This window comes from Mustelus asterias, unplaced genomic scaffold, assembly GCF_964213995.1.
Source record: "Mustelus asterias unplaced genomic scaffold, sMusAst1.hap1.1 HAP1_SCAFFOLD_250, whole genome shotgun sequence".
NCBI lineage: Eukaryota > Metazoa > Chordata > Chondrichthyes > Carcharhiniformes > Triakidae > Mustelus > Mustelus asterias.
This window is the reverse complement of record NW_027590219.1, coordinates 382,888-404,826: the sequence shown is the minus strand read 5'-3', so window position 1 is coordinate 404,826 and position 21,939 is coordinate 382,888. Positions and strand designations below refer to the sequence as shown.

General features: G+C 46.2%; 1 protein-coding gene across 1 annotated transcript; it reads right to left on the bottom strand.

Moving 5' to 3' along the window:
• Positions 1-4,031: 4,031 nt before the first annotated feature.
• Positions 4,032-19,141, bottom strand: LOC144485947 (uncharacterized). The gene is made up of 2 exons (XM_078204019.1): positions 18,306-19,141; positions 4,032-4,613 (listed from the first exon to the last, which is right to left on the bottom strand). The coding sequence occupies exons 1-2, from the start codon at positions 18,984-18,986 to the stop codon at positions 4,032-4,034; spliced, it is 1,263 nt and encodes a 420-aa protein (XP_078060145.1). The 5' UTR covers positions 18,987-19,141.
• Positions 19,142-21,939: the final 2,798 nt, after the last annotated feature.

Genomic DNA, 21,939 nt, shown 5'->3' with positions numbered 1-21,939 from the left:
CACCCTGTCCTACTGGGTAACTACTGTTAAGAGGCTGAGGGACCACTCCCACCCTCTTTCCTGTGCTATTTCTCATCTCTACCCAGTCTGATTATTTGTGTTGCTCTTTCGAGCTAAGGACATCTCTCACTACTGTACTAATGTCATCCTTCATTAACAGAGCTACCCCACCTCCTTTTCCAAGCTTCCTAGCTTTTCAAAGTGTCAAATACTCTGCAATATTTAGTTCCCAGCCTTGGTCACTCTGTAACCATTGTTAGGATACCAGACTGGAACTCCAAGTTTTATTAGGAAGCCAGACTAGACACCAACATTTTTTCTTTCTGGCAAAAATGTGAGGAGAGGAGACTTTGCTCCAGGAGTGATGAGAAAATAGGGATTTTTTAATAAAATAAATTTTATTCACAACAGTTTAAATACAACACTAACAATGCAAACAATTAACAGCTGAACAATACTTACAATGAAAGGAAACAATTTAATTTCTAACTTAACAACATCCATTCAGAGGTTTAAATACAGTTAACAAACACAGATCAGAGAGTCTTTGAGGTTTACAGCATGGAAACAGGCCCTTCGGCCCAACTTGTCCAAGCCACCCTTTTATTTAACCACTAAGCCAGTCCCAATTGCCCTCATTTGGCCCCTGTCCCTCGATACCCATCTTACCCATGTAACTGTCTAAATGCATTTAAAAGTCAAATTTTACCCACCTTTACGACTACGTCTGGCAGCTTGTTTCAGACACCACCCTCTGTGTGAAACAATTGCCCCTCTGGACCCTTTTGTATCTCTCCCCTCTCATTTTAAACCTTTGCCCTCTAGTTTTAGAATCCTCTATCTTTGGGAAAATATGTTGACTATCTAGCTGATCTATGCCCCTCATTATTTTATAGATCTCTACAAGATCACCCTTAAGCCTCCTACGCTTCAGGGAAAAAAGTCCTCATCTATCTCGTCTATCCTTATAACTCAAACCAAGTCCCGGTAGCATCCTAGTAAATCTTTTCTGCACTCTTTCTCGTTTAATAATATCCTTTCAATAATAGGGTGACCAGAACTGTACACAGTATTCCAAGTGTGGCCTTGTGTCTTGTACAGCTTCAACAAGACGTCCCAACTCCTGTATTCAATGTTCTGACCAATGAAACCAAGCATGTCGAATGCCTTCTTCACCACTCTGTCCACCTGTGACTCCACTTTCAAGGAGCTTTGAACCTGTATCCAAAGATCTCTTTGCTCTATAACTCTCCCCAACGCCCTACCATTAACTGAGCAAATCCTGCTCCAGTTCGATCTACCAAAATGTATCACCTTGCATTTATCTAAATTAAACTCCATCTGCCATTCATCAGCCCGCTGGCCCATTTGATCAAGATCCCGTTGCAATCCTAGAAACCTTCTTCACTGCCCAGTATGCCAGCAATATACTGGCTATAATACGTGTAGACAATCTTGGAGCTTTAAGAGAGGAAGGGAGTTTCAGAGCAGCTTCCAGAAGCTCACGTCTTCAAACAGAACTGCAGCTAACTTCCAAACCTCGCCTCACTCCTCCCATTAACCCCATCATCACAAGACCCCACATTCCTCAACCCACATTCCAATCCTTTTAGCAAAGCCCCAGGGCATCTCCTTTCGACAGACAAAAGTCCATTAAAGTCCACTTAGATAAACAACTGTGTGGCTGAAATGGGTAATTATCCTGCTCGTAGTCCCCTGAGCTGCATTCTTCCTGGACATAGCACTGCTTGTAGAATGAACCAGAAGCTTTAAACATTCTCCTGAAACAAATAAAAAACAAATTTTATGAATAAATATTGCACACTTTCATTTCACCACCCCAGAAACAAAAATGAACCAACAATATGAATCCTTACAAAATACTGTCAGGCCTGGATAGAGCAGACATGGGGAAGATGTTTCCATTAGTAGAAGAGACTAGAATCCGAGGGCACAACCTCAGAGTAAAGGGATGACTCTTTAGAACCAAGGTGAGGAGGAATTTCTTCAGCCACAGGGTGGTGAATCTATGGAATTCATCACCACAGAAGGCAGTGGAGGCCATCATTGAGTGGATTTAAGGCAGAGATAGATAGGTTCTTGATTAATGAGGGGATCAGGGGTTATGGGGAAAAGGCAGGAGAATGGGGATGAAAAAAGTATCAGCCATAATTGAATGGCGGAGCAGACTCGATGGGCCGAATGGCCTAATTCTGCTCATATATCTTATGGTCTAAAACTTGGCCGGTTCACTTAGTGAAGAATGATTGAAGACAAATTGCTCGACACCCAGGTCTGTTCCAATCATCAAATGGTCTTTATTTTACAGCAGAGGGGATCAAGTCGCTGGTCTCACCTTGCAACCTCTACCCTGAACATAGAAAATCACACATTCTTATCCATTTATTGCAGCCCATTCCGGCTGGTTACAAACTAATCACAATATGAATCGATTAGAGACATATCCAATCAAGCTAACAATTAGGCATCATGTGGCTGTGTGATCAGCTCATGGACAGCTCTGGACCATCTCATCATGTGGACCAGACACCTTATAACAACTGACCTTGTGACATCACAATGACTCACTATACTCAGGACTTTCTGATCTCCACCACATCCCAGCCTATTCCGTTAGCAGTCGGTTACTCAGTGCAGCTGCCTGTGTGCTGATAAGAGGGGCCCTGCTGAGCAGCTTTAATGGTCCGTGATTGCAGAAACTGAGCACTCACAGGAATGCGGTCAAGATAGTCCAGTCCCATAATGCCTCACATTCAATCTGCAGTCCTTCAATTATAACAGAATATGTGGCTGTATGTAAGGGCGGCACGGTAGCACAGTGGTTAGCACTGCTGCTTCACAGCTCCAGGGACCTGGGTTTGATTCCCGGCTTGGGTCACTGTCTGTGTGGAGTTTGCACATTCTCCTCGTGTCTGCGTAGGTTTCCTCCGGGTGCTCCGATTTCATCTCACAGTCCAAAGATGTGCGGGTTAGGTTGATTGGCCATGCTAAAAAAAAAATTGCCCTTAGTGTCCTGAGATGCGTAGGTTAGAGGGATTAGTGGGTAACTCTGTAGGGATATGGGGGTAGGGCCTGGGTGGGATTGTGGTCGGTGCAGACTCGATGGGCCGAATGGCCTCTTTCTGTACTGTAGAGTTTCTATGATTCTATGTAGCTGCCTCAGCCATGGTCAACCCCAACACTGCCTTCCTGAACTGCTACAATGCCTGAGGAGTAAGTACACCCATAGTGCTGTTAGGGAGGGATTTCCAGCTACACATTCCAGACTTTCACTGGACTGTAGGTGGATATCAGATTGATATATTCCATTCACCCACACCCAAGGTGAGTTATTCCAATTCCTTTATTGTCCAGGACAATATATTCACACAATCATTAAAACAGAAATTAAACATTCCCATTTGATTTCAGGTATTAACATATTCTGTTAGTTTGTTCTTTATTGTCAATGTCAGGCTGGGGTTGTTCCTCTTGGAGCAAAGGTGGTTGAGGGGAGATTTGATCGAGGTGGACAAGATTCTGACAGGTTTAGATAAGGTGGACAAAGAAAAGCTGTTCCCATTAGCTAATGGGACAAGGACGAGAGGGACACCGGTTTAAGGTTTTGGGCCAGAGATGCAGGAGGGGACGTGAGGAAGAATATTTTGATGCAGCGAATGGTAATGACCTGGAACTCGCTGCCGACGAGGGTGGAGGAAGTGGAGACAATAAACAATTACAAAGGAAATTGGATGGGCATTTGGGAGGTTTCAAACAGAAATAGTGACTAAATATCTCTGAACTTCCTAACATCCTGTCACTCTGTGATCCTTGTGAAATTTGAAACCAGGTATTCGCAACAAGACTCAAAGAGCATCAGCCCACTGGAGGCAAAGTCGTGAGACCGGCCAGTCCAGCAGGAAGAAACCCTCCGACCCTCCCCATTGACCAACTGTGAGAATGAACAAAATCCAGTCCTGGATGTAATTGAGAGCAGAAACAATAGCAGGAGAATCCAAACCCTCATGTAATCACTCATGAACTTGTTGGTGTCTCAGCAGCAAGAATGAAACTCTGAATCCCTTCCCACGCTGAGGGCAGGTAAATGGCCTCTCCCCAGTGTGAACTCGCTGGTGTCTCCACCAGCTGGATGACCGAGCAAATCTCTTCCCACACTGAGAGCAGGTGAAGGGCCTCTCCCCAGTGTGAATTCGCTGGTGTGTCTGCAGATCGGATAACTGAGTGAATCTCTCCCCACACACAGAGCAGATGAACGGCCTCTCCCCAGTGTGTTCTCGTTGGTGTCTCCGCAGGTTGGATGACTGAGTGAATCGCTTCCCACACTGAGAGCAGATGAATGGCCTCTCCCCAGTGTGAATGCGCTGGTGTGTCTGCAGAGTAGATAACCGAGTGAATCCCTTCCCACACTGAGAGCAGGTGAACGGCCTCTCCCCAGTGTGAACTCGCGGGTGTCTTTGCAGGTTGGACGACTGAGTGAATCCCTCCCCACACTGAGAGCAGATGAATGGCCTCTCCCCAGTGTGGCTGCACCGATGAGCATCCAGCAGAGATGGAGATCTGTAACTCTTCCCACAGTCTGCACATTTCCATGGTTTCTCCATGGTGCAGGTGTCCTTGCTTCTGTCTTATTTGGACAATCAGTTAAAGTCTCGTCCACACACAGAACACAAGTACAGTCTCTCTCCACTGTGAATGATGTGATATTTATTGAGGCGGTGTAACTGGTTAAAGCCCTTTAGTCAGTGCACTGGAACACTCTCACTCGAGTGTGGCAGTGTGTTGCTGCTTTTCCAGTCACACTGACATTTGAAACCTATTCAAATCGACAGATTGGACAATCATTTCTCCTTCTAGATTCAAAGGCCGATGATATTCAGATCCCAAGGAACATGACTCTGTCAGATCTAGACAGGACAGTTGAGATTTTTGCCTGCGATTCCTCTTTCAATATCCTGCAAAATGAGTTTGCAAAAGTCATCAATGTCAGTACAGGATAGAAATTCAGAACAGACAATTCTAGTTTCTATGGAACATTCTTTCCTCTCTCATTCCCCAAAAGCTGTAAATCTCCATCCCACACACTCTCCCTCCATTCTCACTCTGCTGTATCTAATATTCACCCTCCCAATTCTCCTGAAGGTGCTGATTGAGGCTGATTGACAGATCCATGCTCACTGCTTCCTGTCCTGGACACAGAGATCTGGAAATCTCCATGCAGGCTGCCAGACAGATATATGTCAATATGACTGGACCAAAAATGTCTGAAATATACAGACTGGGCTCACTTCCTTTCCCTTCAGTGGCTAAGGGTGGACAAGTCACCAGGACCCAATGAACTGCATGCTAGCTTTTTAATGGAGGTTGCTGAAGAGATTGTGGAGAATATTGTTGAAATTTTTCGGAACTCGCTAGATTCCGGGAGAGTATCAGAAGATTGGCAATCAGCCAATGTGACGACCTTGGTCAAAAAGGGAGAAGGCAGAAGGCAGGGAACTATAGGTCAGTTAATTTAACATCTATTATTGGCAAGACGCTGGAGTCAATAATCAAAGAGCAAATAGCTAATCATTTAGGAAAGCTGAATATAATCAAACCTCGTCAACATGGTTCTATGAAAGATAAATCATGTTTGACAAATTTGCTTGAATTGTTTGAGTATGTAAGAAGGAGGGTAGATCGAGAGAAATCTGTACTTGTAGTTTATTTAAAGAGGGCACCACGGCAGCACAGTGGTTAGAACTGCTGCCTCACAGTGCCAGGGACCCAGGTTCAATCCCGATGACAATCTGTGTGGAGTATGCGCATTCTCTCGATGTCTGTGTGGATTTCTGAGTGCTCCAGGTTCTTCCCACAGTCCAAAGATGTGCGGGTTAGATTGATTGGCCATGCTAAATTGCCCCTTTGTGTCCCAATAGATGTAGATTAGGTGGATTAGTGGGGTAGAAATGTAGGGCTACAGGGATAGGGCCTGGGAAAGATGAGTCGAGCGTTGGGGAAGATGCAAAAAAGTCACCCCTCTGTCTTCAAAACCTGGCAAATTGAGTTTAAAGTGTGAGGTCATGTATTTCAGTAGGAGAAATCAACAGGGAGATTATCTAGTTCCTAGTTCTTATGTTCTTATAAGCACTGATTCCAGATTGTTCAATACTTCTTCATTGAATCCCTCTCCTTTCCTTCTCCCATATGTACTCTATGATGTACCGATCATGGTGCCCGAAGTAAACTAAAACAAAAACCTTCTGACTCAACTAGGGATGGGTAATAAATGCTGGCCAGCCTGCGACGCCCATGTCCCACGAATGAATAAAAGAAATCACAGAATTATTTTGATTCAAAGTTGAGACCTCATCCACACACAGAACACGAGTAGAGTCTCTCCCGCTGTGAATGCTGTAATATTTTTTCAGGCTGTGTAACGAGTTAAAGCTCTTTCCACAGTCAGTGCACTGGAACACTCCCATTCGAGTATGTGTGTGTCTTGGTGATTTGCCACTCACATTGATGTTTAAAACTTTCTGAAGCAGATGGTACAGAGAAACATTTCTTCCTCTGGATTCAAAGGCCGATGATAATCAGATCCCGATGAATTGAGTGAGGATGGGACGTTTGGTTTGAGATTTCAGTCTGTAAATCCTCATCTCCTGATATCCTGTAAAATAAGTTTACAAAAGTCATCACTCAGTACAAGATAGAAATTCAGAACAGATAATTCTAGTTTCAAAGGAACATTCTTTCCCCTCTCATTCCCCAAAAGCTGTAAATCTCCATCCCACACACGCTCCCTCCATTCTCACTCTGCTGTATCTAATATTCACCCTCCCAATTCTCCTGAAGGTGCTGATTCAGGCTGATTGACAGATCCATGCTCACTGCTTCCTGTCAATCTTTTCAGTAAAACAATTAAACTAAATCAAATCAACTGAGGGACAAATAAACATTCTGTTAATCTTTTTGGCAAAACAATTCAACGTGAAATAAATCACTAACTATTCGGTTAATCGTTTTGGCAAAACAAGTAAACCAAATTAAATTAAATGAGGGATAGATTAAAAGGGCAGACCTCAAAAAGAAGGGAATCGCCTGTCCTGGACACAGAGAGCTGGAAATCTCCATGCAGGCGGCCAGACAGATATATGTCTATCTGACTGGACTAACAATGTGTGGAATGTACAGACTGGATTCACTTCCTTTCCCTTCAGTTGCTGCAAGTCCCCAATTTCCCCCAGAATGAGAAAAGAAATAGAAAGGGGGAAACATTGATTTCCTCCCAGATGTGACCTCTTTTTAGGTCAAACCAAATAAACAAACTCAGATTAAATCAGGACAAAGTAAAAGGGGCAGCTCCCCAAAAGGAGGGGGAACAGCCCGAACAGAAATCAAAGTACAAAGGAAACTTAAAAACATCAAATTAAAATGTGATTGTCAGGGTCAATAATGCACCCCAACCCCTGCGGTGCCCAGCGGGCGCGGAAGGCGTCAACCGCGCCCGTGGACACCGCATGCTCCCTCTCCAGGGACACCCGGCCGCGAACGTAGTCGTGGTAGAGGGGCAGACAGTCAGGATGGACGGCCCCCTTGATCGCCCACTGCCTGTACCGGTAAATGGCGCGTTTCGCCAGGCCCAGGAGCAGGTTCACGAGGAGGTCGCCATCCCGACCCTCCCCTCTCCGCACCGGGTGTCCGTAGATCAGGAGCGTGGGACTGATGTGCAAACAAAACATCAATAAAAGGTTTTTTAGGAAAACATAAAGGGAGTGCAGCCTAGGACACACAACATAGACATGGTCCACGGACTCCACAAGGCCGCAGAAAGGGCAGTCTTCGGAGCCCGTGAACCAGTGAATCCTACGGTTGTGTGGCACTGCTGCATGCATCACCCTCCACCCCAGGTCCCCGACGTAATTGGGGGAGATCCCTCCGTAGAGGGAGCTCCAGCGGGGATCTCTGCCGCCCGGCGGCAACAAGGCCCGCCAAGGTGTATCCGGGCGACAGGCGAGGAGGCGGTAGTGGAAGGTGTGCAGCAGCAGCCCGCACAGGAAACGCCTCCGCGCGGTAGAAAAAGGCACGGAGGACATTTCCGCGAGGCGGCTCAGGCTGTGGGGGTTGAGGAGGGGGATTGAGGTTTTGGGCCAATGTGGAATTCCGTCCGAACAGGGGAACGCTCGGGCAGGATCCCACCGCACGCCTGCGCCGTCTCGAGTTTGCGTGCAGTTTCGGGGCCGAGCACGACCGTCCTAAGGTCTAGGAAGACTTTGGCCGCGTGCCGGACGGTCGTCCCCGCGCGCTCAGCCAGCCCCTCCGCCATCGAGCGCATCCCCGATTCTGGTCACCCCGGCGTCCACAGCCCTCCTCTCCGCCAGCCACCTGAAGTCATACGGCTGGAGGAGCGGATTCCTGAGCAGCCGCTCAGATGTGGCCCAGAGGAGGAAGTTTCACTCTGAAGCTCATTGGACAACTTCACAACGGAGCCCTGCCTGAATCAGCCAATAGACATCAGCCTGCTCTTTGATGACGTCCTGGGGTTCCAGTGCGCAGGCTCGGCGAGCGGACGCTGGAGGGTCTCCCACCCACTGTTCCTCTCCCCTTGCACATCCTCGAGCCAAGCCGCTCCGTGATCTCCCCCTCCCCCCGGCCAAGGACTGCGCGTGTCCAAGGGAGAGGGTAAGCTGCGCATGTGCGGAGGGCTGCCCGCCCCTTCCCACCAGCACGCTGAGGTATTGACCAATGGGAAGAGTTGGAAGACCGGAAGTACCTTTCTCCTGCAGCCAACCAGAGCCCCCCCCCCATTGTCTGAATGCGGAAACTGGACAGTGAGCTTGTTCACCCGCGAAGCTGCTGCTGTTCTCTCTCTGAATGAATATTGAGTACAGACAGACTCAAACTTCCTTCTGTCTCCCACATCTGTGAGTAAAACACTTTCTTTTATCCCCCTTTCCATTTATTTTCTCATTCTGGGGGAAATTGGGGACTTGCAGCAACTGAAGGGAAAGGAAGTGAATCCAGGGAGGCTGCAGACTCTGGAAAGATTGGCCCAGGTCTCTCTCTTTCTGACTTAAAGACATTGACATCCTTTGCTCCCTCAGCTTGACACATTGATTTGTCTGGCTAAAAGGATGGTCCCTTTCCGAATGTTCACAATTCAAGGGCTGGTTTCCCCAGGAGATGGCTGACATTTAATAGAACAATAAATTAATATAGGACAGAGATATGCCTAGTGTTGTTACATTGTCGATTTGAGATATTATTTATGGTTCTGTAACAAAGTACATTTATAATTATTTCTCGTTTTGTAATGTAACACTGAAGCTATGTGATATATTTCCACTCATCGAGTCATTACAGCGCAGAAGGAGTCCATTCAGTAACTCGAATCCATGCCGACTCTCTGTAGAACAATCCAGTCAGTTCCATTCCCTTTCTATATTCCCGTTCCCCTGCAACTTTATTTCCTTCATGTGCCCATCTAATTTCTGAAATATATTAAAGGGGACAGTAAACTAATACAGGACAGAGACATGTCTGATGTTGTTTTTTAAAAAATTCATCCTTGGGACACGGGCATTGCAGACTGGGCCAGCATTTATTGCCCATCCCTAATTGCCCTTGAACTGAGTGGCTCGCTGGGCCATTTTGGAGGATGGTTGAGAGTCAACCACATTGCTGTGGCTCTGGAGTCACATGTAGGCCAGACTGGGTAAGGATGGCAGATTTCCTTCCCAAAAGGACATTAATGAACCAAATGGGTTTTTCTGGTCAATCAACAATGATTTCATGGTCATCAGTAGATTCTTCATTCTAGATTTTGTTTTTAAATTCAAATTCCACCATCTGCCGTGGCAGGATTCGAACCTGGGTCCCCAGAACATCAGCTAAATTTTTGGATTAATAGCCTAGTGATAATACGACGAGGCTATCCGCTCCCCTGTTGTTATATGGTACAGATTAGATATATTATTTATAGCTCTGTAATAAAATACACTTATTATATCTGGCTGTGTAATTTTGGACTGCAGCTATATTATATATTTCCAACAATCTCTTCCCTCAGAGAATTGTTAGTATCTAGATTTCTCTCCCATAGGGACCAGTGGAGGGATTGAATATATTCAAGGATGAGTTAGACAGTTTGTGAATGACAAGGGAGTCAATAATTATTGGGACCAGGCTGGAAAATGGAGAGAAAGCTCAGATGAGGAAGGATTTCTTCACTCAAGGATGTGGTGATGTTTTGGATTCTCTACCCCAGAGGACTATAGAGCCTCAGTCATCAAGAATTTTCAAGAGAGGGATTGATAGGTTTCTAGATATTGAAGATATCGATGGATATGGGGGACAGTGTGGGGAAAATAATGCAGAGGTAGATCAACCAATAATCTGAATGAATGGTTGAGCAGACTCGATGGGCCGAATGCTGACTGCAGCTCCTATTTGTTCTGATTTCTGTGCTGGACAGGAAGCAGTGAGCATGGATCTGTCAATCAGCCTCAATCAGCACCTTCAGGAGAATTGGGAGGGTGAATATTAGATACAGCAGAGTGAGAATGGAGGGAGAGTGTGTGAGATGGAGATTCACAGCTTTTGGGGAATGAGAGAGGAAAGAACATTCATTAGAATCACAGAATTGCTGCATCTTATCAACCGTCCCTGAGCTTTCACAATGAATCCCACTTCTGAGGCCACCCTTATCTCTGACTTGTCTGTACTGCTGGCAGTCTCACAAAGCAGCTGCCTGTGTGCTGATACGGGAGGCCCTGCTGGGCAAGTTTAATGCTCCATGACTGTGTCTTTAATGAATGCTCCATAGAAACTAGAAATGTAGATTTGAATTTCGATCATATTCTGAATTGTGATGTTTTTTCTAAACAGACTTACAGGATATTAGACAAGGAGAAATCAGACAGAAATCTCCAACATCACATCGAGATCTGACAGAGTGACTCGATTTCTTGGGACCTGAATATCATTGGCCTTTGAATCTAGCAGGAGAAATGTTTGTTTGGCCTCTTGGCTTCAAAAGATTGTAAACATCGCTGTGACTAGAAATGCACTGAGATACACACACCCGAGTGAGAGTGTTCCAGTGCACTGAGTGTGGAAAGAGCTTTAACCAGTTACACAGCCTGAAAATACATCACAGCATTCCCAGCGGGGAGAGACTGTACCCGTGTTCTGTGTGAGATTTAACTGATTGTTTAACCTGGAGAGTCACAAGGACACCCGCACCATGGAGAAAGCATGGAAATGTGGGGACTGTGGGAAGAGATTCATATCCTCATCTCGGCTGGAAATTCATCAACGCAGTCACACTGGGGAGAGGCCGTTCACCTGCTCTGTGTGTGGGAAGGGATTCAGTCAGTTATCCAGCCTGCAGACACACAATCTCACTCACACCAATGAGAGACCATTTAAATGCTCTGACTGTGGGAGTGGTTTTAAAAGCTCTGGAGATCTGATGTCCCACCAGTGCATTCACACCGAGGACAGACCATTCAGCTGCTCTCACTGCACAAAGAGATTTAGAACTTTAGCCATCCTGCAGGTACACCAGCGAGTTTACACTGGGGAGAGACCGTTCACCTGCTCTGTGTGTGGGAAGGGGTTCATTCATTCATCCCACCTGCTGAGACACCGAGTCACTCACACCAATGAGAGACCGTTTAAATGCACTGACTGTGGGAGCGGATTCAAAAGCTCTCAGGTACTGATGATCCACCAGCGCATTCACACTGAGGAGAGACCGTTCAGCTGCTCTCACTGCTCAAAGAGGTTTAGAACATCATACAACCTGCGGAAACACCAGCGAGTTCACACTGGGGAGAGGCCATTCACCTGCTCTATGTGTGGGAAGGGATTCACTCAGTCATCCAGCCTGCGGGAACACAATCTCACTCACACCAATGAGAGACCCTTTAAGTGCTGTGACTGTGGAAGTGGTTTTAAAAGCTCTCAGGATCTGGTGTCCCACCAGCGCATTCACACTGAGGAGAGACCGTTCAGCTGCTCTCACTGCTCAAAGTGGTTTAGAAAAGCATACAACCTGCGGATACACCAGCGAGTTCACACTGGGGAGAGACCGTTCACCTGCTCTGTGTGTGGGAAGAGATTCACTCATTCATCGAACCTGCGCAGGCACAATCTCACTCACACCAAAGAGAGACCGTTTTAAATGTTCTGACTGTGGGAGCGGATTCAAAAGCTCTGGAGAACTGGTGTCCCACCAGCGAGTTCACACTGGGGAGAGACCGTTCACCTGCTCTGTGTGTGGGAAAGGATTCACTCAGTCATCCAGCTTGCAGAAACACAAAGCCACTCACTCCAAGGAGACTCCCTTTAAATGCTCTGCCTGAGAGGCCGGCTTCAGAAGCTCTCAGGAACTGATGATCCCCGAGCACATTCACACCGGGGAGAGGCCGTTCAGCTGCTTTCACTGTTCAAGGAGGATTAGAATATCATCAACACTGCTGAAACACCAGTGAGTTCACACCGGGGAGAAACCATTCACCTGCTCGGTGTGTGCGAAAGGATTTACTCGGTTATCCAGCCTGCCCAGACACAACATCATCACACCCAGGAGAGACCCTTTAAATGTGGGCGTGGCTTCAAAAGCTCTCGGGAACTAATGTCCCACCAGTGAGTTCACACCAGGCAGAGGCTGGTCACCTGCTCTGACTGGGAAGGGATTCACTCAGTCAGCAAACTTGGTGAAACACCAGTGAGTTCACAAGTGATGACAGTTCTGGGATTATTCTTGTGAATCTTTCTTGCCCCTTCTCCAGTGCCTCTCTTTCCTTTTTCTAAATGGAGATCACAAATAGAACGTAGAACAGCACAGCACAGGAACAGACCCTTCAGCCCACCATGTTGTGTCGAACATGATGCCAAATTAAACTATTCCTTTCTGCCTGCCCTTGGTCCATATTCCTCTATTCCTTGCATATTCATGTGCTTATTTAAAACCCCCTTAAACGCCCCTATCGTATCTGCCTCCACCACCACTCCGAGCAGCGCATTCCAGACACCTACCACTCTCTGTGTAAAAAACCTTACCTCTCACATCTCCTTTGAACTTTCTTGAACCCCACGATCCCCCTGTACATTAACTGTATACTTATCCTTAATATTTGATCTTCCAAAGTGCAGCACCTCACACTTGTCTGGATTAAAATCCATCTGCCATTTCTCCGCTCATATCTGCAGCTGATCTACATCCCACTGTATCCTCTGACAACCTTCTACATTATCTACAACTCCATCTAGCTTTGTGTCATCTGCAAGCTTACTAACCCACCCATCCATGTTTTCATCCAAGTTATTTATATATATATCACAAATAGCGCAGGTCCCAGTACGGATTCCTGCAGAACACCACTCGTCATGGACCTCCAGCCAGAAAAACACCCTCCACCACTACTCCCTGACTTCTATGGGCAAGTCAATTCTGAATCCAAGCGGCCAAGTCACCGTGAATCCCATGCATCTTAATCTTCTGGATGAGCCGACCATGAGGGACCTTGTTGAAAGCCTTCGAAAAATCCATGTTCACAACATCCACTGCTCTACCCTCATCGATCACCTTCGTCACCTCCTCGATAAAATCGATCAAGTTAGTAAGATGTTGACGGTGCTCCCACTGCAGTCCTGTGATGAAAATATAGACTGGTTGGTGAAATGTAGATAACAGGTAGAATTGATATCTAATGAGGACTTTATACTTTAGAATTGAATACAGGGCTCATTGTTACTAACGGGGAAAGAAGGGTTAAAACCCTGACCCAGAACCCTTTTCACACACACGTGGACATCTCTGAATCTGACGCACACCAAATGGAACGTTACACAAGGGGCTGGAATTCACTGGAATTTCTTAACAACCTTTCAATAGAAATGTCCTGGTACCGACTGTGACAAAGGACACAACAGACAGCAAGAACCAGGAGGAACCTTTAACCCAGAGAATGTTAATCACCTTGTTCAGGACACCGGTGCCAGGCACAGGAGGATCCCAGGAAAAATGGAACATTTAATTTCTGTCTGTTTCACAATTCTAAATGACTGATTCGTTAACAAAGGAATGTTTAAAAACAGCATTGTGATATTCCAAGGTCAGTGTGTCTGGGAAAGGGGCACACTGATGTGTTTTTATTTTAAACAGGAGGATCCATTGAAAAGCAGCTCTGGACGATATGAGCACCTCCTGACCTACTTTCAGTTCATTTCAAATCACCCATCACTTTCCGTGGAATATTCTTTATTCTTTCCTGGGATGTGGACACTGCTGGCAAAGCCCCAGCACATGTTGCTCAGCTCCTAATTGCCCCTGAACGGAGTGAGTTGCTCGGCCATTTCAGAGGGGCAGTTAAGAGTCACCCACATCGCTGTGTGGGTCTGGATTCACATGTAGGCCAGACCGGGTAAGGATGGCAGATTTCCTTCCCTAATAGGGGGTATTAATAGGGTGAACCGGACAGGTTTTTACAACAATCGATGAAAGTTTCATGCTCACCGTTTCTGACACTAACTTTATATAATTCCAGATTGATTCACTGAATTCAAATCCCACCAGCTGCCTGTCCCCAGATCCTTTGCTGGGTCTCTGCATTACTCGGCCAGAGACATTCCCACTACCCCACCACCTCCCCCTGAATGGAATATTCCACACAACCCTTAGTTAAACAGGAAGGAGAAAAGAGAGAGGCTTTGACCTTTGGATGACCTCATCACGAACTACAGAAACCTTAAAGCTGACCATTCTGTAAAAGTTTATAAACTTTATTTTTATAAAACACAGAGTAAGAAACAGGTGAAAAGTAACGATGGACGTTCCGACTGACATCAGAAACATTGATTGACCGGATAAACACTCACTGCATCACAGAGCGATCCTCAACCATTAAAGAATTGACCCACAATAAGGAATGAGAGAGCCTTATAAAAAGGGGCAGGAGTTTACACAGAGAGGTGACACCCACAGCTGTTCAGGATGATGGAATTCAGTTCAGGAAGGGGATAAAGTGAGAAGCTTTTGTGATTCAAGGTAGGAGTATTGAACAATCTGGAATCAGTGCTTCTCGAGCTTGCTGACTAGCCGAACACTTCAATTAATCTCATCATAAAAGCTCCCAGTGTAAATAACATGGATTTGACTGGCAAATGTTGAAGTGTTGGCTTAGAGACACAAGTTTTGATTTCCCATTTGAGCCTGGGGCACCTTTCTGTCTCTCTATTGCTCGTGTCAATGACAGCCAGGCGACGGAGCTGAGGGCTGAATTTTGCTGAGATGAACGGTGCCTGCACCCCAGTTGGGAAACTGCCCTGGGCGTCGCACTAATAGAGAGACAGGAAGGTGCTGGAGGACTGACTGGGAAATGGGCCTCCAACCAATCGGGGCTCGGGAGGGGATCGCCGAGGCTGATGGTGACGTGACCCTGGGTTCAGTGTCCCTGTGTTCAAAGCGGGGAGTCACAGGAACAGCGTACAGAGGAGCTGAAGAAACACGATTTGTGTCCAGAACATTGTGAATATCCTTTTACTCTGGTTGTCTTTGATCCTCAAGTCATTTTCTGTTTGTTTTAACCATGTTCTGTTTCATTAATAAACTTTTATCAGTAAAAATATTTGATTGTTCTGGACTTTTCCTGATGAGATTGATGCACTTTAGGGAAAGTGGGTGAGAGGGGTTGGCAGGCTCTTTAACAGAAAGTGAGTCAGAGGGGGAGATGGGATTTTATTTTTGGAATGTGTAGCTGGAAATCCCTCCCTAACAGCACTGTGGGTGTACTTACACCTCAGGCATTGTAGCAGTTCAAGAAGGCAGTGTTGGGGTTGACCATGGCCGAGGTAGCTACATACAGCCACATATTATGTTATAATTGAAGGACAGCAGATTGAATGTGAGGCATTATGGGACTGGACTATCTTGACCACATTCCTGTGACTGCTCAGTTTCTGCAATCACGGACCATTAAAGCTGCTTAGGGTCCTGACAGAGAACCTGGTGAGAATATTTACTCAGAATGAGTTAGAATTAAACTAGGGCGGCACGGTGGCACAGTGGTTAGCACTGCTGCCTCACAGCACCAGGGATCCAGGTTTGATTCCTGGCTTGGGTCACTGTCTGTGCGGAGTTTGCACGTTCTCCCCGTGTCTGCATGAGTTTCCTCCAGGTGCTCCGGTTTCCTCCCACAGTCCAAAGATGTGTGGGTTGGGTTGATTGGCCATGCTAAATTGACCCTAGTTTCGGGGGATTAGCAGGGTAAACAGGTGGGGTTACGGAGAAAGGCTGGGATTATTGTCAGTGCAGGCTCGATAGGCTGAATGGCCTCCTTCTGTACTGTTGGGATTCTATTCTATGAATATAATAAAGCAATATAATGGGCATCTTGTTTATTTTGAGCCTCGGCTAATACAGTGACCTGGCGTTTTATGATCCTTTTGGAATTGTTGGGTGGAACCTGAATGAAAGGTCAGTGCTGTCTTTGGACAGTTTTTCTTAACAGGAGAAAGTTTTAGTTTCATTTTGTCACAAGCTGTCTGGACTGCAAACTGAAAGCAGTGTTTGTCGTCTCTCTCTCCAGAGTGAAAATTCTGCTGCCTCTGAGTTGGTAGCTGGAAGATAGAAGCAAGCAGTCTCTCTCTCTCTCGATGCTGGAAGTTCCAGGACTGGGAAGGCAGAGTTTGAATTCAACATTTTAAGGGCGAATTCACAGCAGGTGTTAAAAAGCTGCCAAATCCAGCATCACGTGAGCATACCTGCTTTCTGTGCAAAGCCTAGAATGGGGTGTATATTTGTAGGGATTATTTGATTTGGAACACTAAGCTGCACTGGTTGATATAAGAAAGATCATGGTTGCTTTTTATTGCAATTGGTAAAAGTTATGCTATATTTTCTAATTATATTTTAACTGTGTTCTTAAATTAACTTTGTTTGATAAAAGCTTCCTAGTGGGTCACTTAAATCGTACCTGGAGTGAAACATCTTACACTCACTCGAGTGCAAATCTTATGGCTCGGCTGACTTTGTAAAACACCTTGGATTTCTGACCTGGATCATAACACATTTCACCCACACCCAAGGTGAGTTATTCCAATTCCTTTATTGTCCAGGACAATATATTCACAATATCCTTAAAACAGAAATTAAACATTCCCATTTGATTTCAGGTATTAACATATTCTGTTAGTTTGTTCTTTATTGTCGATGTCAGGCTGGGGTTGTTCCTCTTGGAGGAAAGGAGGTTGAGGGGAGATTTGATAGAGGTGGATAGAGGGCGGCACGGTAGCACAGTGGTTAGCACTGCTGCTTCACAGCTCCAGGGTCCCGGGTTCGATTCCCGGCTCGGGTCACTGTCTGTGTGGAGTTTGCACATTCTCCTCGTGTCTGCGTGGGTTTCCTCCGGGTGCTCTGGTTTCCTCCCACAGTCCAAAGATGTGCGGGTTAGGTTGATTGGCCAGGTTAAAAATTGCCCCTTAGAGTCCTGGGATGCATAGGTTAGAGGGATTAGTGGGTAAATATGTGGGGGTAGGGCCTGGGTGGGATTGTGGTCGGTGCAGACTCGATGGGCTGAATGGCCTCCTTCTGCACTGTAGGGTTTCTATGATCTATGGAAATTTCTATGACAAGATTCTGACAGGTTTAGATAAGGTGGACAAAGAAAAGCTGTTCCCATTAGCTGATGGGACAAGGACAAGGGGGACATAGATTGAAGGTTTTGGGTCAGAGATGCAGGGGGGGGCGGGGGGGGGATGTGAGGAAGAATATTTTGATGCAGTGAATGGTAATGACCTGGAACTCGCTGCCTCCGAGGGTGAAGGAAGTGGAGACAATAAACAATTACAAAGGAAATTGGATGGGCATTTGGGGGGTTTCAAACAGAAATGCTGATGAAATATCTCTGAACTTCCTAACACCCTGTCACTCTGTGATCCTTGTGAAATTTAAAACCAGGTATTCGCAACAAGACTCAAAGAGCATCAGCCCACTGGAGGCAAAGTCATGAGACCGGCCAGTCCAGCAGAAAGAAACCCTCTGACCCTCCCCATTGGCCAACTGTGAGAATGAACAAAATGCAGCCCTGGATGTAATTGAGAGCAGAAACAATAACAGCAGAATCTAATCCCCATATTCACTTGTGAATTTGTTGGTGTGTCAGCAGGGTGGATGAATCACAGAATCCCTTCCCACACTGAGAGCAGATGAACAGTCTCTCCCCGGTGTGAACTCGCTGGTGTGATTGCAGGGTGGATAACCGAGTGAATCCCTTCCTGCACACGGGACAGGTGAATGGCCTCTCTCCAGAGTGAACTCGCTGGTGTCTCCGCAAATTAGATAACTGAGTGAATCCCTTTCCACACTGAGAGCAGGTGAATGGCCTCTCCCCAGTGTGAACTCGCTGGTGTGTCTGCAGGTTTGATAAATGAATGAATCCCTTCCCACACTGAAAGCAGCTGTATGGTCTCTCCCCAGTGTGATCTCGCTGGTGTGTCTGCAGGCTGTACAATTGAGTGAATCCCTTCCCACACTGAGAGCAAGTGAATGGTCTCTCCCCAGTGTGAATTCGCTGGTGTGCCCGCAGATGAGATAACTGAGTGAATCTTTTGCCACATGCAGAGCAGCTGAATGGCCTCTCTCCTGTGTGAACACGCTGGTGTTTCTGTAGGTTGGATGACTTACTGAACCCCTTCCCACACTGAGAGCAGGTGAATGGCCTCTCCCCAGTGTGAACTCGCTGGTGCGTCTGCAGGCTTGATATCTGAGTAAATCCCTTCCCACACTGACAGCAGGTGAATGCACTCTCACCAGTGTGAACTTGCTGGTGTCCCTGCAGAGTGGATGAATCAGTGAATCCCTTCCCACACACCCAGCAGGTGAACGGCCTCTCCCCAGTGTGGCTGCGCCGATGAGCTTCCAGTAGAGAGGGCGCTTTGTATCTCTTCCCACAGTCCTCACATTTCCACGGTTTTTCCATATTGTCGGTCTCCTTGTATCATTTGAAGCCTTGTCCACACAGAGAACACGGTACAGTCTCTCCCTGCTGTGAATGCTGCAATGTATTTTCAGGCTGTGTAACTGGTTAAAGCTCTTTCCACTGTCAGTGCACTGGAACACTCTCACTCGGGTGTGTGTTTGTGTCCCGGTGTTTTTCCAGTCACACTGCTTAGGCCGGTCCGATGGTAGTGGGTTATCGTTGATATTTGCTTACAAAGTCAGTTACAGATTTCCAGTCACACTGCTGCTTAAAATCTTGCAGTGGACAGACCGGTCAAACATTTCTCCTTCCCATTCAGAGGCTGAGGATATTTAGTTTCCAAGGAATCGAGTGACTCTGTCAGATCGAGATGTGATAGTTAAGATTTATCAGTGTGATTCCTCTTCTAATATCCTGTAAAAACAATTTACAAAATTCATCACAGTCAGTACAGGATAGAAATTCAGAACAGACAATTCTAGTTTCTATGGAACATTCTTTCCTCTCTCAGTCCCCAAAAGCTGTAAATCTCCATCCCACACACTCTCCCTCCATTCTCACTCTGCTGTATCTAATATTCACCCTCCCAATTCTCCTGAAGGTGCTGATTGAGGCTGATTGACAGATCCATGCTCACTGCTTCCTGTCCTGGACACAGAGAGCTGAAAATCTCCATGCAGACTGCCAGTCTAACAGAAGTATGGCTACATTCTTGACTAAGAATGTTTTTAAATGGATTGTTTCAGTTAGTGAAGATACAGGGGGGGTTGTGATTGATGATGATATTGAACTTGCTGCCAATGTGGGTGATCATAGAGTTTTACAGCATGGAAAGAGGCCCTTCGGCCCATCATGTTTGTGCCGGCCATCAAGCACCGTTCTATTCTAATCCCATTTTCCACACTTGATGTGTAACCTTCCGTACTGTGGCATTTCAAGAGCTTATCTAAATTCTTCTTAAATGTGATGATGATTCCCACCTCTACCACCCTTTCAGGCAGTGAGTTCCAGATTCCCATCACCGTCTGAGTGAAAAAGCTTTCCCTCACATCTTCTATAATCCTCCTGCCCCTGAACTTAAATCCAGGCCCCTGGTTATTGACCTCTCGACTAAAGAGAAAAGTTCCTTCCTATCCCCCCTATCTGTGCCCCTCAGAATTTTATACACCTCAATGTTAGGCTGGATAACTTGGGGTTGTTCTCCTTGGAGCAAAGTAGATTGATAGAGGTGTACAAGGGTACATGGAGGTGTCAAAGTTTACGTGCTCTGTTTACACGTGTACAAGCTCTGACTATGGGTCATCCAGTCTCGAAACGTTGGTTCTATTCTCTCTCCACAGATGATGTCAGATCTGCTGAGATTTTCCAGCATTTACTGTTTTACTTTCCCTTTCATTTTCCTTCTCTGTCACCGCTCTGCCTCATCAATAAGACATTGGGACTCAGAGGGTTGATGCAGTTTGATGGACAAGTTGTCTCCATTCTGAACACTGGGGAACAAGCTCCTCCCACTGATTGACAACATTGCCCTCTACAAACATGGCGGCCGCACGTGCGCACTGCTGCATATTGCCCCCAATAAAGATGGCGAACGTTAACCCGGGACGAACATGAGGAGCTGCAGCCCTGCTCGGTGCAAACTGGGTCCGGGAAGCTCTCTTCCGCATTTTGCGACTCTCACAACATGCTTACGCAGCGTTTCACCTGGACGATCCATTGCTTTCTCCGTAACGCCAATCACCTCGAACAGATTTCCGAGCCCAAAATAAAAACCGTTTTCCATCGCCATTACTCACACTGCGCATGCTCGAGTCAAAGTTGGCCCCGCCCCTCGTTCGCTCCTATTGGTTGGAGGACCAACCGCTCCAGATCGGTCCTCCAGCTCTGCCCCCTCTTCCCATTGGTCCACGCTGCCGTCAATCAGCCGGGCATTGTGACGGTGACTTGCTGCTTATCCAATAATCACAGTGACAGAGTCTCAGTGTAACAATGACACACAGGCTCCAATACAATCAGAGTGGGGATGGAGCACAGAGACAACACAGCAAAGCACTGACTTACTCTGAGTGTGACAATGACACACACAGGCTCCAATACAATCAGAGTGGGGATGGAGCACAGAGACAACACAGCAAAGCACTGACTCTGAGTGTAACAATGACACACACAGACTCCAATACAATCAGAGTGGAGATGGAGCACAGAGACAACACAGCAAAGCACTGACTTACTCTGAGTGTGACAATGACACACACAGGCTCCAATACAATCAGAGTGGGGATGGAGCACAGAGACAACACAGCAAAGCACTGACTTACTCGGAGTGTAACAAATACAATGCTTGTTCAAATAATAAGAGTCACGTTGCAGTATGTTAGTGAACACAGCATTAGATCCAATGGAATGGTAATACAGTCAGTATCTAGTGCACCATAACCAAAGTTTAAGTTTCATTTGATAGTGTGAGTGAGTCATGGTCCATTGATATAATGTGTTTAGATTCCGGTGTGTGTTACTCTGCCACTGTCAGTATCAGACAATAACCTGTCTGTTATTCCAATTCTGCTGTATTTTACAACTGCAGCTCCTGGGGCTGATTGGAGTCTGGTATAATAATCAGAAAGGTCGGTTTCAGTGTCTCTGAGGTCATTTTAACTGCAGATAATCTGACATTAAGGGAGACAAGAGGCCCAACAAACATTTGATTATAATAGGAGGACAAAGTGTAAGGGAACAATGATATTTTACGGTGTCTGTGTTATGGTGAGTGTCACTGGGAGGTGAGTGATAAAATACAAGTGGAAACATCATGACAGAGACACATGTGACTGACTCGGCCTGACTGAGAGCTGTTATACTCGAGGCGAGAATAATGAGGACATGGGGAACTCCAGGGATTTCTGATATCTGAGGGGAATCTGTTAGAGGAACTGAAAATAATCAGTTTCTTCTC

Coding starts and splice junctions, on each gene's coding strand:
- LOC144485947 (XM_078204019.1), bottom strand. CDS start 18,986: ATGGAAAAACCGTGGAAATGTGAGGACTGTGGGAAGAGATACAAAGCG. Junction 4,614..18,305: donor GAGTTCACTCTGGAGAGAGG/CCATTCACCTGT, acceptor ACCATGGAGAAA/CCATGGAAATGTGCAGACTG.